This window comes from Theobroma cacao, chromosome 4, assembly GCF_000208745.1.
Source record: "Theobroma cacao cultivar B97-61/B2 chromosome 4, Criollo_cocoa_genome_V2, whole genome shotgun sequence".
Taxonomy (NCBI): Eukaryota; Viridiplantae; Streptophyta; class Magnoliopsida; order Malvales; family Malvaceae; genus Theobroma; species Theobroma cacao.
This window is the reverse complement of record NC_030853.1, coordinates 11581299-11597237: the sequence shown is the minus strand read 5'-3', so window position 1 is coordinate 11597237 and position 15939 is coordinate 11581299. Positions and strand designations below refer to the sequence as shown.

General features: G+C 33.0%; 1 protein-coding gene across 1 annotated transcript; it reads right to left on the bottom strand.

Moving 5' to 3' along the window:
- On the bottom strand, positions 7367 to 9222 carry LOC18601412 (AAA-ATPase ASD, mitochondrial). Its single transcript, XM_007032343.2, has one exon. It carries the CDS (start codon positions 9163 to 9165, stop codon positions 7660 to 7662), a length of 1506 nt encoding a protein of 501 aa, XP_007032405.1. The 5' UTR covers positions 9166 to 9222; the 3' UTR covers positions 7367 to 7659.

Sequence of the window (15939 nt, the reverse complement as noted above, 5' to 3'; positions counted from 1 at the left end):
ATGGGCATCAAGATGGTTAGCATATTCAAGAACTTTTCATCAATAATATCACATAAAGAATTCAAAGAAGTTTCTGGTGGATCTTGATAATTTTCAATAAATACATTATTCGTTATGTCATCCACTACATTAATTGAGAAACATTCATCATGTTCATTGAAAAATTTTAAAGCTCGAGAAATACTAAATGCTACCTGTTGATCTTTAACCCTTAAAGTAAGCTCACATTTTTCCACATCAATTAAAGCTCGAGCAGTTCTCAGGAATGGTCTTCCAAGAATGATCGGTATTTCACGATCTTCTTCCATATCAAGAATAATAAAATCTACTGGAAAAATAAACTTACCAACTTTTACCAAAACATCTTCCATAATACCATAAGGATAGGTGATGGATCGATCAGCAAGTTGTAAAGTCACAGAAGTTGGTTTAATCTCTTCCAAACCCAATTTTTTATAAATGGATTATGGCATCAAATTTATACTTGCACCCAAATCACATAAAGCTTTAGCAAAACAAAGAGCACCAATAGTACATGGAATAGTAAAACTACCTGGATTTTTAAGCTTTGGTGTAAGCTTCTTTTGAATAATGGCACTGAACTCTTCAGTAAGTGCAACAGTTTCAAACTCACCCAATTTCCTCTTTTTAGATAGGATGTCTTTAAAAAATTTAACAAATCTTGGCATTTGTTCCAGAGCTTCAGCAAAAGGAATATTAATATGTAATTTTTTAAACACATCGAAAAATTTCTGGAATTGTTTGTCAAGTTTTTCTTTCTAAAATCTTTGAGGAAAAGGTGGTGGGGGTGTAGGAGTAGTTTTTAATTGTAATTTTTCTTTTGAATCTTCAGCAGATTTTTCAACTACAATTTCTTTTTCAACAAATTGAATTAAAATTTCTAAATTTAAATCCTTATTACTTACCTCTTTTCCATTGCGAAGATGGATTGCCTTACAATGTTCCTTACCTTCTCTTTTGGATTAGGTTCAATATCACTTGGTAAGGTACCATGAGGTCTAGAATTTAAAGCACTAGCATGTTAGCCCATTTGTATATCAAGATTTCTAATTGAAGTTGCTTGATTTTGAATGAATGCATCAGTCTTTGTCATGAATTGCATGAACATATCCTCCATTGAAGACTTTTTCTCTGGTGGCATAAGGCTCTAGATGGAAACCCAGAAGGAAAGTTTGACTTAGCTACTGATGAAGACCCTTAGTTGTTATTCCATGAAAAATTAGGATGATTTTTCTAACCAGGATTATAAGTGTTGGAATAGGGATTGTTTTATTGCCTATTTCCAACAAATTGGCAAGACTCAAAATAGATGGGACAATTGTCATTAGGATGTCCTTCCCCACAAAATTCACATGTCATAAAGGAGTTCTAAAGAGCATTAACACTCAGTTTATCTATTTTCTTTGCGAGAGAGGCTAATTGTGTAGAAACATTGTTCATCATATCTAGTTCATGAATTCCAACAATTTTTCTTGTTCCCAATCTTTCATATGGCCATTCATAATTATTAAAAGCTATCTCTTCGAGCAAATCATAAGCCTCATCAATGGATTTACTCATAAGTGCACCTCCAGTAGCAGCATCAATGGTAGTTCTAAAAGGTCCCAGCAAACCATTATAAAACGTCTAAACTTGCAGCCACTTAGGTAATCCATGGTGAGGACATCTTCTCATCAAATCCTTATGCCTCTCCCAAGCCGCATATAATGATTCAAAATCAAATTGCATGAAAGAAGTGATATCATTTTGCATCTTTGCTCACTTTGCAGGTGGGAAGAATTTTGTGAAGAATTTTTTAGCCAAATCATCCCACGTATTAATGGAACTAGCAGGAAGTGAATTTAAGCAACTCTTTGCTTTGTCTCTTAATGGAAAGGGGAAATGCCTCAATCTTATGGCATCATCAGTAATACCATTGGCCTTGAATGTATCGCAGATTTCCAAGAAATTTACAATATGAGCATTCAGATCATCATTAGGCAAACCACCCAAATTGAATAGCAGTTTGAATCATTTGAATGATTGATGGCTTAATTTCAAAATTGTTGGCTTAAATATGAGGTCTTCGGATACTAGAGTGAAGATTTTATAGTTATGGGACTGCATAATCCCTCAAAGGCTTGGTCTCTTCCTCTTATTGATCAGCCATTGTTTTACTTGGAGCAGAGATTTTTTTATTTTTCCTTCGAAGTCTATGAATAGTTTTTTCAAATTCTAGATCAAGAAGAACAATTTCCAAATTTCAGGCTCTTCGTAAACAACGACCAAAAGTACCTGAAAAATTAAAGAAAAGAAAAGTCTAGATTAAAATTAAGAAAGCTTAGTATTAATATTAATAAGAAAGAATTAGAACTCAATTCCCCAAGCAACGGCACCAAAAGCTTGTTGTTCAATTTCTTACCCATGCAAGTGTACATATCACAAAGATAATATAGAGATAAGTAGAGTGTCGATCCCACAGCTATCTAAACAATTAAGATTGAAAAGGAAAATTTAAATTAATAAGCTAATAACGAAAACTAATCTATGCACATTTACTTTATTAAATGTGAATGACTACCAAACCTAAGATTATGATATCCCTCAATACTTTATCTGATTATTGTCTCACCCCCTTAACTTAGTTTAATGGATTAAGTTACTAACCTAGAGTTCTAAATTATTTACAAGTCTTTGTCGAGTTTCTCATAAAAATACATTTCTCAATTAATTTACTATATGTCTATGCAAATTATACTGAAGAAAGATTCATTAAGTTCGTGCTCTAATTTTGGCTACATATGGCTTATAAGTGTATGTCTATCCTATATGCAAATCAAACCACCTAATCAACTAAGTGCATTCGATCATACATTATTTTATTCAAGGTCTATCTAAATCTCTTTCGTCAAGGTTTAACTTAGGTTTCCAATTCAATCTAGTTGGTGGCCAGTCAACTATAAGCATTAAGGACAGAATAAAATAAATAACTTAAATCTATCAAACATAAGTAAAAAGGAGATAAATAATTCAGACTATATATTGAGTTCAATCATAATCTTAGATTAAAAGCTTAGTTCCCCATCAAGTCATACATTATCATTGAATAAAATTTAAACATTAAAACCAAGAGAATAAAAGAATAACAAAAAGATAGAAAAAACCAAGGATTGTATTCTTGATCTCCAAATCTCCTTGAATTCTTCATATTCCTTCAACGACTCTGTAGCTTGACTCTCATATGTCAATTTTATGTTTTCTTCGTTCCTTTTTTAAGTCCTCCGAAAGGTTATATTTGTAGGCTTTGAAATTAGGCCAAGTTGGGTGAAGAAAGAAGTAAATTTCAGCTAGGATTTCCTCATCAGACTATGCAAGTCGTAGCCTTGCTGAATTAATTAATAGAAGTTGTAATTGCTCAAGGATTGCTGCAGTCCGTCAACTTCAACAAGATTTTTGACCATCCTACAATCTGAAGTGGGTGAAATGCTAAAAATTAAAGTTGTATCTTTTTCTCTTATCTTTTTAATTGTTCAAGAATCACTTCATTTGAAGCTCTGTAAAAAGGTTATGGCCAAAATACCAAAACATATGCATTCGAAGTCTGTACCTTGAAATCGCTCTCCTTCTTTTACTAAAATTCTTCTTTCAAATACCTACAAAAGCACAAATAAATCAATAACAACCTATCATATCCACATTAACACCAAATTAAGCATAAAATTAACCATGATTAGATTGACTCTTCTAAAATAACTAATTTTAAATAATTAAATAAAATCTATTAATTTTTATGCATTACTATAAAAACTAAGCTAAATTACTATCAAAATTAAGCTCAAATAACTCTATATCATAGAGTTATCAGCTGCCTTGATGTAGAAACTACTGCAGCAACTCATCTTACAATGTGATTTTCTCCTACCTCAAGGTTGATTTGGGCAAAATGGTAAACACGAAAGTTATAGGTATGCCTCCTATATTTTCAATGGTCTAAGAAGCATGTTGATTGAATCTCTGTAGCTTGAGTTATGCCAAAATTATAGTAGCATGTTTAGTGGAACTCTGCACTTAGTCTCTATTGCATTGTTCATCACCATTTAACTTTATGCATTTGAAAACCTAAAAAGACAAAGACTAAATCAATATTGGCTTAAATTAAGACTTTCAACATGAAAATGAACTAGAATTACTTTCATTGAAACAATTTAACATGCTTTAAACTAATTAACAAAAAACATAAAAACTATTCAAAATTGACTTAAAACAAAAATACTTAGATATTTTAACATGCAAAATGTGGCTAAACAACTCTATATAATATAGTTATCAGATATCCATCAATGCTAGAATGATATTCAGATTCTAGTTGGATTATAAGTTTGGAAGATCATGCTTTTATAAGCAGACGGGTCTTCATTCTTAGTGGGGATGCCATTTCTTAGGGGTTAAAGAAACAAATGTATATAACGGATTCCACCATGGCAACTGAATTCATTGCATTGCCTGTTAACACTAAAAAAGACAAATGGCTAAGAAATTTACTCTTTGGTGTACTTTTGTGGACTGAACCAATTTTTTCAATTTCTATCCATTGTGATAAATGAAGCAACTCTAGAAAAAGCATACAACCATGTGTATAATGGAAAGTCTAGACATATTGGATAAGACATAGCTATGTTTAACAATTAATTTTAGATAAGTGATCACTATAACTTTTGTGAGATATAGAGAAAACTTGGTGAATCCTTTAACGAAAAGTCTTTCTAAAGATCTTATAAATAAAACCTCAAAAGGGATAGGGCTCAAGCTCATAAATTGAAAGTCACTTATGGTGGAAACTTTACTCAATGCTTAGTACAATGTCAAGTCTTGAGTTCAATGAGACAAAGTACACCATCCGTATTGGTTGCTAGCACTATAATATGATATAATATAGCCAATCTCAAGTAAAGTTCTAGTTACCCATAATTATAAGGAAATGATGAGTTATATACTCTTAATAGACATATAACCAAAATTTGTTATAATGCTTTACTTAAAGGGGCATTCTTGATGGGATCTGCCTATATGAGTGTGAAGTGTGGCCACTTTTAAGAGCTCGAGAGCACTCGTGAAAAGAAGATGTAGACACATGGCCATAAATGTGTCGTTGAATACTGTGCATTCATTCGTGTTGAAATCATTGTGTGAGATGTGTTTAGTTAACCCAATAAAATAGCTAGTTCAAAGCATAGTCTACCAAGCAATTTTGGTTAACTTTAACGTGTTTTCACTAAGTGAAGGTACAATCAAAAGTCACCTCCATTTATGCAATTGATTTCCAAGATTATCAAACCTCAAGGAAAGTGACAATGTAACACACCTTGAAACCATTTCCTAATTTTTCAATTATGTGTTCCAACATGAAGCTTTGTCTTTATTAAAGATGAAAACACCAAGTTTTTCTTTACCAGGTGATAACTCTATTATATAGAGTTATTTCACTACATTTTGGGATGATAAAATAGCTAAGTCCTCATGTGTTGAGTCAATTTTAGATAGTTTTTAAGTTTTTAGTTAACTAGTTTAAAGCATGTTGATGTACTTTAATTTTGTTAATTTTAACTCAATTCATGTTGAAAGTCTCTATTTAAGTCAATGCTGATTTGGTCTTTGATATTGTAGGTTCATATGTGCTTAAAGTTGAATGTTGGTGAACAAGGTAATGGAGACCAAGTGTAGACTTTTACTGAGCATGTAGCTATATTTTAGTCATAACTTAAGCTCCAGAGATCCAATCAACGTGACTCTTAGACCCTTGCAAAGCTGAGAGGTAGACCTACAACTCTTATGCTTACCATTTCACCCAAATCAGCCTCGAAGTAGGAGAAAATTGCTTTGTAAGATAAGGCACCATAACAGACTACACCAAGGCAGCACAGGAGTTGGCAATGTCGTAGCCTTGAAGAGCTCAAGGTCGTAGTGCCTAAGGGAGCACCAATGCTCCATACAAAACCTGAGAGCTCAACACCACAATGCCTAAAGAGGAAAGCCGCGACACTAGATAGAAAGCAAGTAAAAAGAATATATAAGTTAAGAGCGCCGCGGCGCACCTGAAGCAAGGTTGCGACGTTCTAATGTGGATTAATGAAGTGCAACCAATTAGGAAATGAGTTTTTAGGGTTTGTTGGTGACTATAAATTTCATTTTCAACAATTGAGAAAGGAGGTTCATAGAGGCAATGACCGGTAGTTTTTGAGAGAAAAGAAAAAGGTTTTCAACGAGAAAAACGAGAAGAAATAGAAGGAATTGAGGATCAAGAGTTGAAAAAGGATTTGATTTTTCCTTACTCTTCATTTTGTTTTTGTTATTTTGTGGTAGCAATGATCTTTTCTCTTGTTTTAATTATGTCTGTTGTAAATACAATGATGAATTAATTTTGTTTTCTAAGATTATGGGATATTTCATTATGTAGTTTGATTATTTGAGTTTTTCTTGCTTAGTGTTAATGGAAATCACATGGTTTATTCAATTATGCACTTAATGCTTTTCACTGTCTGATCACCAGTTGAAATGTAAGGGATTTCTAAATGAAACTCGACAAAGGGAGTTTAAGATATACCATAGTTTTGAATAGCCTTTGTTCGATTCACTTCAAAGTTAGGTGATAATTTTGTGTTTAGGATAGACATATACCTAAATACCTTAGGCAGCCATATTAGAATACGAACTTAATGAACTTTTTCTAATTAATTTGCATAGACATATGGGATTAATTTAGAAAAGGTATGTGTGCATGACCTCAACAGATGATGTTTACATAATTTAGATTCTAGGTTAGCCATGTACTCCATTAATCTAAGTTAAGGAAATGATTTAAATCAAACAAAGTTTCGAAAGACACCATAATCCTAGGTTTTGAGTGAATATTTCTTTTAGTGACATTTTGTGCTTTGTTAATTATTTAATTAATTATTTTTTTAATTTAATTAATCCTTTGAAATCAAGTGCTTGAATAAGATTATTTTGTTAGAAGTTTAGTAGTCAGTCAGAACAAGTATAAATCTCTATGGAAAATGATACTCAACTTATTTTATATTATTTGTACGGTCACATGCACTTGCATGTACAATCTGACCAAAACAAGGTAAATAAAGTAAAGCCTATGCATTACAAATAGGTAAACTTCCCTTTAGAAAGTAATGCACATGTAGATGGGTGGTTGCCATGAGTTTGAATTAACAACTTGGAAAGATTCCACAATGCACTTTTCTATTAACTTGATGTTGAACCACTGGTTACAGAGATTGAGATTCTATTTCACAACTACCATTAATATCCCCTTACAATAAATTACAAACGGTTGACATCTTAACCAAATTATATCTATGAACAAATCAATCCAAGAGTTCTTATTTTACAATCAAATTCATTACATTATACAACACTACCAAATACAACAAATAGCAATACAAACACCAATACCCAATGCAATACAATAGATATCCATGCGATCCTAATTTACTAGTAGTTACATATGCACAAAGAGATGCACTTCTTCTATTAACGGATGACACCATTCTCTTTCACTTCTTTTGCTGCCATACCATTCTTTTTCACTTCTTTATTAATGGATGACACCATTCTCTTTCACTTTTTTTTCTGCCATACCATTCTCTTTCACTTCTTGGCATCATCAGCAGATTTCTCCTTCTCATTCTCATCTTTCTCAGATTGCTGCTTCTCTTTTTCTTCTTTCTCCTCCTTTGCATGAGCTTCTTCATCAGCCTTCTTAATTGCTTCCTCCTTCGTAGTCTTAAGAGCTTCAATCAGTCTCTCAAAACAAGTCTCCTCCTTTTCATAATCTGACTTTGGCATCAAATTTTCTGCGACATCTGCGGGAGCCATTTTCGTTTCTCCTAACAATCTTTCTATTTCTTCAAACAATGGATGAGATTCAATTTTCAAATAATTCTTTGCTAACACTTTGAATGCATCAAAGCAACAATAGGACATTTCAATGTGCACGTCCATTCTTCCTCTCCTTATTAGAGCTGGATCAAGCTTTTCCACATAGTTAGTAGTAAAAACGATGATTCTTTCACCTCCACAAGCTGACCAAAGCCCATCAATACAATTCAAAAGCCCTGATAAAGTAACCTTACTCTCTTTTTTCTCTTCTTCATTTACCATATTTGCAATCGGATCCATCCCTTCATCATCCTTGTCTTTCGCCTTCTTCTTTTTTTCTCTTTGGCCAGTAAGATCAAGGGAGCAATCAATATCCTCGATCACTACAATTGACTTGCTCGAGGTATCAATCAAAAGCCTTCTCAACTCTGAGTTATCCTTGACTGCAGTAAGTTCAAGATCGTAAACATCATAATCTAGAAGATTTGCCATTGCAACAATCATGGATGATTTGCCAGTTCCTGGAGGACCATAAAGGAGATATCCACGCTTCCAGGCCTTTCCAATACTAGCATAGTAATCTTTCCCCTTGCTGAACTTGATAAGATCGTTCTTGATTTCCTCTTTCTTTTTTGCCTCCATTGCCAAAGTATCAAATGTTGCAGGGTGCTCAAACACCACATTGCTCCACTTGGTCCTTTTGTATCCGTACCAATTATGACTAGGATTGTTTGAATAGAGTTTTCGCTGCCGGTTCTTCGTTGCAATTGCCTTTCCTTTTTTTAACACATGACTAACATAAGACTCCGTGATGAGTTCTCTGTAGCTTTTGTGGACTGTGAGCTTGTAAAACTTCTTTTCATCATCAGCAGGAAACCATGAAATTCGCTGAGTTTTGTGAGGAGTTTTCCTTGCAGCCCACCAAACCTTGACCCCTTGAAACTCATCAGTGACTTCCTCATTAAAATCCATGCTAAGGACTACAGACTGGCTATCTTTGACAACATCAGCCTTAAGCCGCTTAGCAGAGGCAGAGGACTTGCCACTTAGATAAGTTTCTATGGCAGAGTAGGCTTCACTACGCTTCATGCGTTCCCCAGTGAATTCATCAAAGGTGATTTCAACATAAGGATATGCAAAACTCACAAGTTTTTTGAAATGTTTTTCAATATAGTCTTGAAGGTGATAAGGGAAGAACTGTTTAAACAGGGCGTAAATGAACATCAAACTTCCCATGGTCGAGCCTACATGAGACCACATCTCTCCCATCCTCATTTTTTTGCAACTCCTTTCTCCCCACCTTACAACTCTTTAAATTTTTTTTACGTGCAAGTGATCCGGGATGTTGTATACATAGAGAGAGAGGACATTAGTGCTGTTAGTGACTTGTTGATCAAGTTAGAGGTTTTCCACAGTATCCCTAGTTCCTACCTAATTTCCAAAGTCTTCGAATAAAGACGGTAGATAGTGACCAAAAGCAGTCCTCAAGTCTTTGTTTATTCAGTATTGGAGTTTTAATTTTGTTTGCATACAAGATTGCAGGGAAGTTTCCTACTGTCTCGATTGAGCCACCATTCATGACCACTTGCTTTTCTCGGCCAAAACATTACACTAAAAAAAAAATGGCTGGCGGCTATCATCCTTTAGCAAAATTATATGAAGTGAAACAGATTTTTTGTACTTCATAACAAAAGCAACAAAAAACAAAAGACAGAAGAAATTAATTTTTATTCTTCAATATCAGATACGAATATGTATAATCCAAATGTTGGAAAGTGTGGAGATTCAAATTCTTAAGCTGATAAATTAAGCTAAATTAACCTTTTATATCTCCTAAATACTACTAGCATACCTCTCGGAATTTTATGAGATTCCAAATTTTGGGCCCAAGACTAGACTTCCTGTCACTATGATATAACAAGAATGATGTCATCACCTGCGAACATGGAGAGTGGAAGAGTTAGTAGACTGGACAAACTCCAATTTGCAGGAGTCCACTTAAACGTGTTCGTTGACGGGTCTTTGAAAGGTACAGGCTCGGCCAAGTTTTCTATATTTTTCCACTTTTTAATAGTATTAAAAAAAAGAAAGAATTAATGGATGTCCTGGAGAACAGCAAGACGCAACCAATTCATTGGGTAGTAGTTGAGACTTGATGGTAACCATTCCGTGTCATTTCTTGAACATTAGTCGGTTTTTAAAAAGTATTCATAGTTTGTCCTGATTAGAGCTAGAGCCTGGAAGCACAAAGGTCTTATTACCAGGATGAATATAATTAGTTTGCCAACCAAGCTTCTCCTCGAACCTTTGATTCTCTTTTGTTTTTCAAGTGCTTTTGAAGCACCAAAAGCATATTGCACTTTTAAAGCATGTCTACTGATAACAATCTTGGAAGTGAACTACTCTAACTTGTTAAAGGTGGGGAAAGGCAGATTCTGTCCTGTCCTGGATTTCCTCCATGATTAACAAATTAACTAGATTTTAAATCAGTCCTAATCATTGTACTAAGATAAAATTTATCTTCTAATCCGAATCCTTTTGAGATCAAATCACGGTTGTCAAATCTTGTAATAGCAGGTGTTCCTTGACCTTGGGTTCCATCCATTCGTTCCATCCACGGTGATTGTTGAAGTTTATGGTTAAATATGCAGCAATGCCCATTTTTGGTTTTTTTCATCAAAGTTGATTAGATCTTGTTACTTCTAAAGCAATACTGAATCATCGTACTATGTTCGAAAATTGACTAAAACGAGAATTTCCAGTGCTTCAATGGGGAAAGTTCTGTGGTTTCATTCCCATTGCTGCTTACATTTTTCGGTTTTGTCATTGCAGATCTTACATAAATGCATTTATAAGTTTTCTTTTTTAATTGAGAGAAGGAGATTTGAACCCTACTCTTTAAGTAGAAAATCATGTATCAACTAATGAACCAAATACTTGAATGTTAAATGCACTTCTAAGTTATACCCATAAATCTTTTGTATCTCTGGGAATTGAAGAATGCATATTTGGTTATCGCCAGCCAAATCAAGCATTGCTTTGATTTCAAGTTTCAACCCTCTTTTTCATCATTTTTCCAGTAAATAGATTAGACTTCTCTAATTTTTTTCATTTTTTTCCTTCCATACAAGCATAACTTTCTTCAATGGAGGTACAACGTTATTGCTACACTTGAAAAAGAATTCATCATACGAATTTCTCAATGATAATATCTAGGAAGTTTAGCGTAAGAATTTCACATTCAAAGAAAAAAAAATGCATGGACAGCCAAATTTCCAAGTCTGCTTTTGATGTAATTATATGGTCAAATGGAGCATTTCCCAGTTGCCCGTTATAAGATTCATGACTACATTATAGGACTCCAAGCTGGATCGTTTTTCCATCTGATTGTTGACATCTCTTTCTATCTCTCTTCAAGTTTTCTAGGCTCTCACCAAACACTGACTATGATTGATCAATAATTTCTTTACTGGTTACGCGCGTTGTATTAATTTCTGCTATAGAAATATATATCGGTTATTTGAAAAGTAAAACAATTGAATTTTCAAAATCAATCAACTTGAAATTCGAAATAAAAATTCATCACCTGTATATCTCGAAGTTCTTTATGCATTCTCTAACAAAATAAAACATCAAGTCAGAGGAACTCATTCTTCTAGAAAGACAAATGATGGTGATTCAATAATTAGATTGTACAAATAAATACTGTACTTAGTATTGTAAAATTTGGTCGAGTGTATTTCTACACAATCACAAACAACAAGATGAATTAGCACCATGACATTAAAGGATCTTCTACACCCAAACTACATGTGAATAAAAGATTCAAAGTTTGAATCTCCAATAGTCATAATCTTGTTTGCAAAATATACGATTGAGGACTAGGTATTGAGATGATTTGGGCGTCTGAAAAGAGAAGACATTGCACCTGGTTAGCCAAGTTTTGGGTCAGCAGCTGCATCAGCGTCTGCCCATAAAAGAAAACATGCTTTCCCATTTAAACCCAAACCGTCGCATCCTGGGCAAATACGTGACGTGATTGCATGATTCATCATTGAGAAAAACACAGGTTAACAACGTTTTCCTTTCTTAAAAGCCTAAACGTAACTTTCCTTTAGCAAACAATTTTCACGTTTGAAGAGCTAAAGGGCGGGCATATCATCCCTGGGAACAGAGCCAACCCTTCTTCCTTAGGTTGATGAGAACACGTTGGGTGACTTTCTTTGTGAAGCCTTTTTCAAGTGCGTGCATGATTCCGTTTACAACTTCCAAAAGAGCATACACTTTGCAATCTCATTTGCCTTTTTCCCGAAATGCAAAAATCCTTTTAACGGTTGCATGAACCGTTCCAGTTTGGTTAACCACTCTGAAACATCAATTGAGAAGGGGGAAAAAGCATCCCCTCCTGCACATGCAGGCTCTTGACGGGGTTTTTTGGCTCTTAAAATAGTCGCAACTGTCATGGTTGGTGAAATTTGTGTTCTGAACATCCATGTTATGTTATGATAGTTTTGAATTGTGATTTAATTAAAATTATTTAATTCTAATTAAACTTGTGTACCTTATTAAAATAGTTTTTAAATCTAGTTAGGATAAGATTATTGTATTTGATATTATAAAAGGACCCTATAGGTTTAAAAAATAGTCATCACTTAGATTTAGAGAGAGTGATTTGGGTGCATATGTGATAAGAGTTGTGAGTTTGAGACTGTTCTTGTAATTTACTATTTTATTTTTTTTGTGTTTGGCCTACATCTAGAGAAGAAAGTGTATTTACTATTTTATAAATGCCAACAAAATGGAAACGCAAACTGAGCAAAGAAAGAGAACAATGGCAAATCAAAAGAACAAAAATTTTGTTAATAGTCTAAAACACACCAATAAAAAACCAAATGAATGGCAAATACCAAAAAACTCAAGAAAACAATATAAAAAGATCACAAGGAGGAACAGAAATAAAAGTGGATACCATCCAAACAATTGAAGAAAACAAAGAGTATAATCTACTGAGGACGAAACAAAGCAAAGGTAGAGGGAAAACATTATAAATTGAGAAGCAAAACTTTCATACCTTGTCTTGGATTTTTTGATTGGGGATTCTTCCTCTTGATTTGTTGCTGTCATTGTATAAGGTGTCAAGTTTGGGAAATGTTCCTTGGCAACCTGTGTATTTATGGGTGATGGAGGGGCTTCTTGTTGAGGATGGTTATGTGTAATTTTCTACGGTGCTGATTCAGACAAGGCGGCAACAGAACGAGTGGGGGAAATAGATAAAGAAAATCAACAAAGTAATTTTTTTTTTGGGTGTCAACTTTAAATTTTTATTCCCGTAATTTAACTATTAAAAGAGAATAAGCTATTCAGTATATGATTACTGAACAACACTTTTGACATTATGGAAATATATGCATGGAAGCTTGCAACAATTTATGCCTTTTTCTTTTAGCTTGCAAATATCTCCTTTTGATGGAAAATAATAAACATGCAACTGGGTTATCATTTGTAAATAAATCATCATAACATGGGTTGAAAAAGCAAAACGAAAAGGAAAAAAAACAGTGAAGGGTCCATTTCACAAATCAATTTATACTAGAGTACTAAATTAGTTTTTGCCTCATTTGCACATCAATTTATATTTATGTACATGTAGAAATAATTAGTGCAGGTTGAAGGAGTGCTTTTAAACATTTTCTTAGTGAAAAGAAATATCAATCTAATATAACAATTATCGTTTTAGATGATTGTCATTTTGTTTTATAAAGGTTTTGTCTTCTCATATGCACAACAATAAAGAACAAAATATTTGTAACATATGTTACTGAAAGATGAAATACTTACGTCGGAAGTGCTGCTTTTTCATCATGCCTTAAACACTAATATTTGCCAGCACAGAAACAATAAAGTTTAAGCAGATTATTTTTATTTTTGCATTTCATCTGAATTTCAGATGGGTCAACAGCTATTATGGAGGCCATTGTTGAGTCTTTTGCACACTGCTGATTAACAGCAATGTGATGAGGTTGAATTTCCATATTTTTGATTTCTACACTGAATGGTTTGTCTTCATGCCTGCAATTGATTTTGTGGAATGTTTTGTTATTTAAGTTTGCTAGAAAAATAAATATTTTAAACAAAAAGATTACCTTAGTTTCATTGATCTAACCTCTGGTATGTCAAGATCCACGCATACCTTTGTTACTGAACACGAAGCTAAGTAAATCACATCTAAAACCATGGCTGAATGTTATTAGTGTTTCAAGTAATTTGATACTTGAAGAACAAAATAGTTAATTTTTATTTATTTGCAGTATAGTTAATCTATAATAAAAATTTTCTTACTCTTATATTTTTTGACTGTCACGCCAGCTAATGTGACAATGGGACTAATTGTGCCAACTAAAAGTTGGTCTTCATTTATCTTAGCAACTTTTTCGGCATGCAGAACAGCTTTCAACGTGTTTCCACTAGTAAGAATGGCTATTGTGGTAAGTTATTTTGTAAACCATAATTAAATAGAAAAGTAAAAATTGTAGTGCAATTGTTATAATAATTCTTTACCTAAGGTTTTCAATATATAAGTCACGTTTCTTCACATCATTTGCTTTATTTTGCAATCTAACTTTTTCAATAGCGGTCATGGATTTAAGGCTCTAAAAGAATCTAAAGATCAAATTAATATTGTTAATAAGAATAGATAGTGTCCTAAATTAAAATTGAACTTCAAAATAAAATTGCCATAATTGTGTAGCAGTTTATATTAGAGTTTAAACTGTCAAACGTATCAAGATAGTATCACTACGGACTCTATCATTCAAATCGTTGAATGCTGCAAATCCAAAGTAATGTGCTGGATATAGGCATAAATCTTCTCAAATTTCTTGGATTTGGGTGTTTCTTGTGAACATGCCCATTGTATTTCTAGGAATTGGATTAAAAGAATTTCTCGGCTTTGTAACTTGAAATTTTTTTATCTCATATAAGCAACCTTCCTTCAATCGAGACGCAAACTATTTTGCATTTGAGTTTCTAATCATGAAATATATTCCATTTTTCTGTAAACGAATAAAATAAGTTTTAGTATTGTTAATAATTTTTTTTTTAAAAAAAGTATTCATTATTATAATGAAACAAAAGTAATTCCTTACAAAATGAAGCCACCAATTAACATGCTATGAGCCAGCATATTAACCAAGTGATAAAAAAATAAAAACAAAATAATCCACTAGCAAAAGAAAAAAAAAACTAGAAAAGCTTTAAGAATTACCCATTTTCCCAAATAATAGCATTAATTATATTAATACCCAATAAGATAACTCAACCATAAAAGCCAAGTCAATAACCACATTTGCATTAATCATCAATCATCCTGTTCAACCAGTTACCCACCAAATTCTTGAAAAAAATATTTGTTGTAATAAAGCATATACTAAAAAGGTAATAGAACATCACACATTAATTAGCTGCAAAATACAATTAGAAATAGGTAATAGAACTCAATTATAGTAGACCACCAAAAAGCCACAATCATAATTTAAATAGCCTTCAAGTTTATGCAATGATGTTTAACAAATTATTCTCCCTTAAAACCCTATGTTTAGTCAATTGATGAGCTAGACTATTAGCGCTCCTCAAAGTGTGGATAATTTTCCAATTTTTTGTCTTTCTTAGAACAGTAAAAATGAATAAAATAAATTTAACATTGTGATTAACGTGATATTTCAATAAAATTGCAAGCAGTTTTAGATGTTTTTTTCCTCTAAAATGATTGCTTACTTATGCACCTGTGACCAAAACAAAAAATCAAAGCTAAGCAATGTCTGCGATCGAGAGAGGTCAATTGATTCCCAAACTCAAATTATTCGAACCTTGATTGTTATAGCTTGCTGGAATGGGCATAATTGAGCGAAGAATTGCTTACTCATTGTGATTATGTTTTTTTTTTAATTTTTACCAAACAAAGCAAGAAAGTATAAGTGATATTAGTTATTAATAAAAAAGCTAGAAAATGAATGTAAAAATAATACGATATGCGTAAGACCGATTGTAAAT

Excerpts from the sequence above, each read along its gene's own strand:
- LOC18601412 (XM_007032343.2), bottom strand. The coding sequence starts at position 9,165 with ATGAGGATGGGAGAGATGTGGTCTCATGTAGGCTCGACCATGGGAAGT.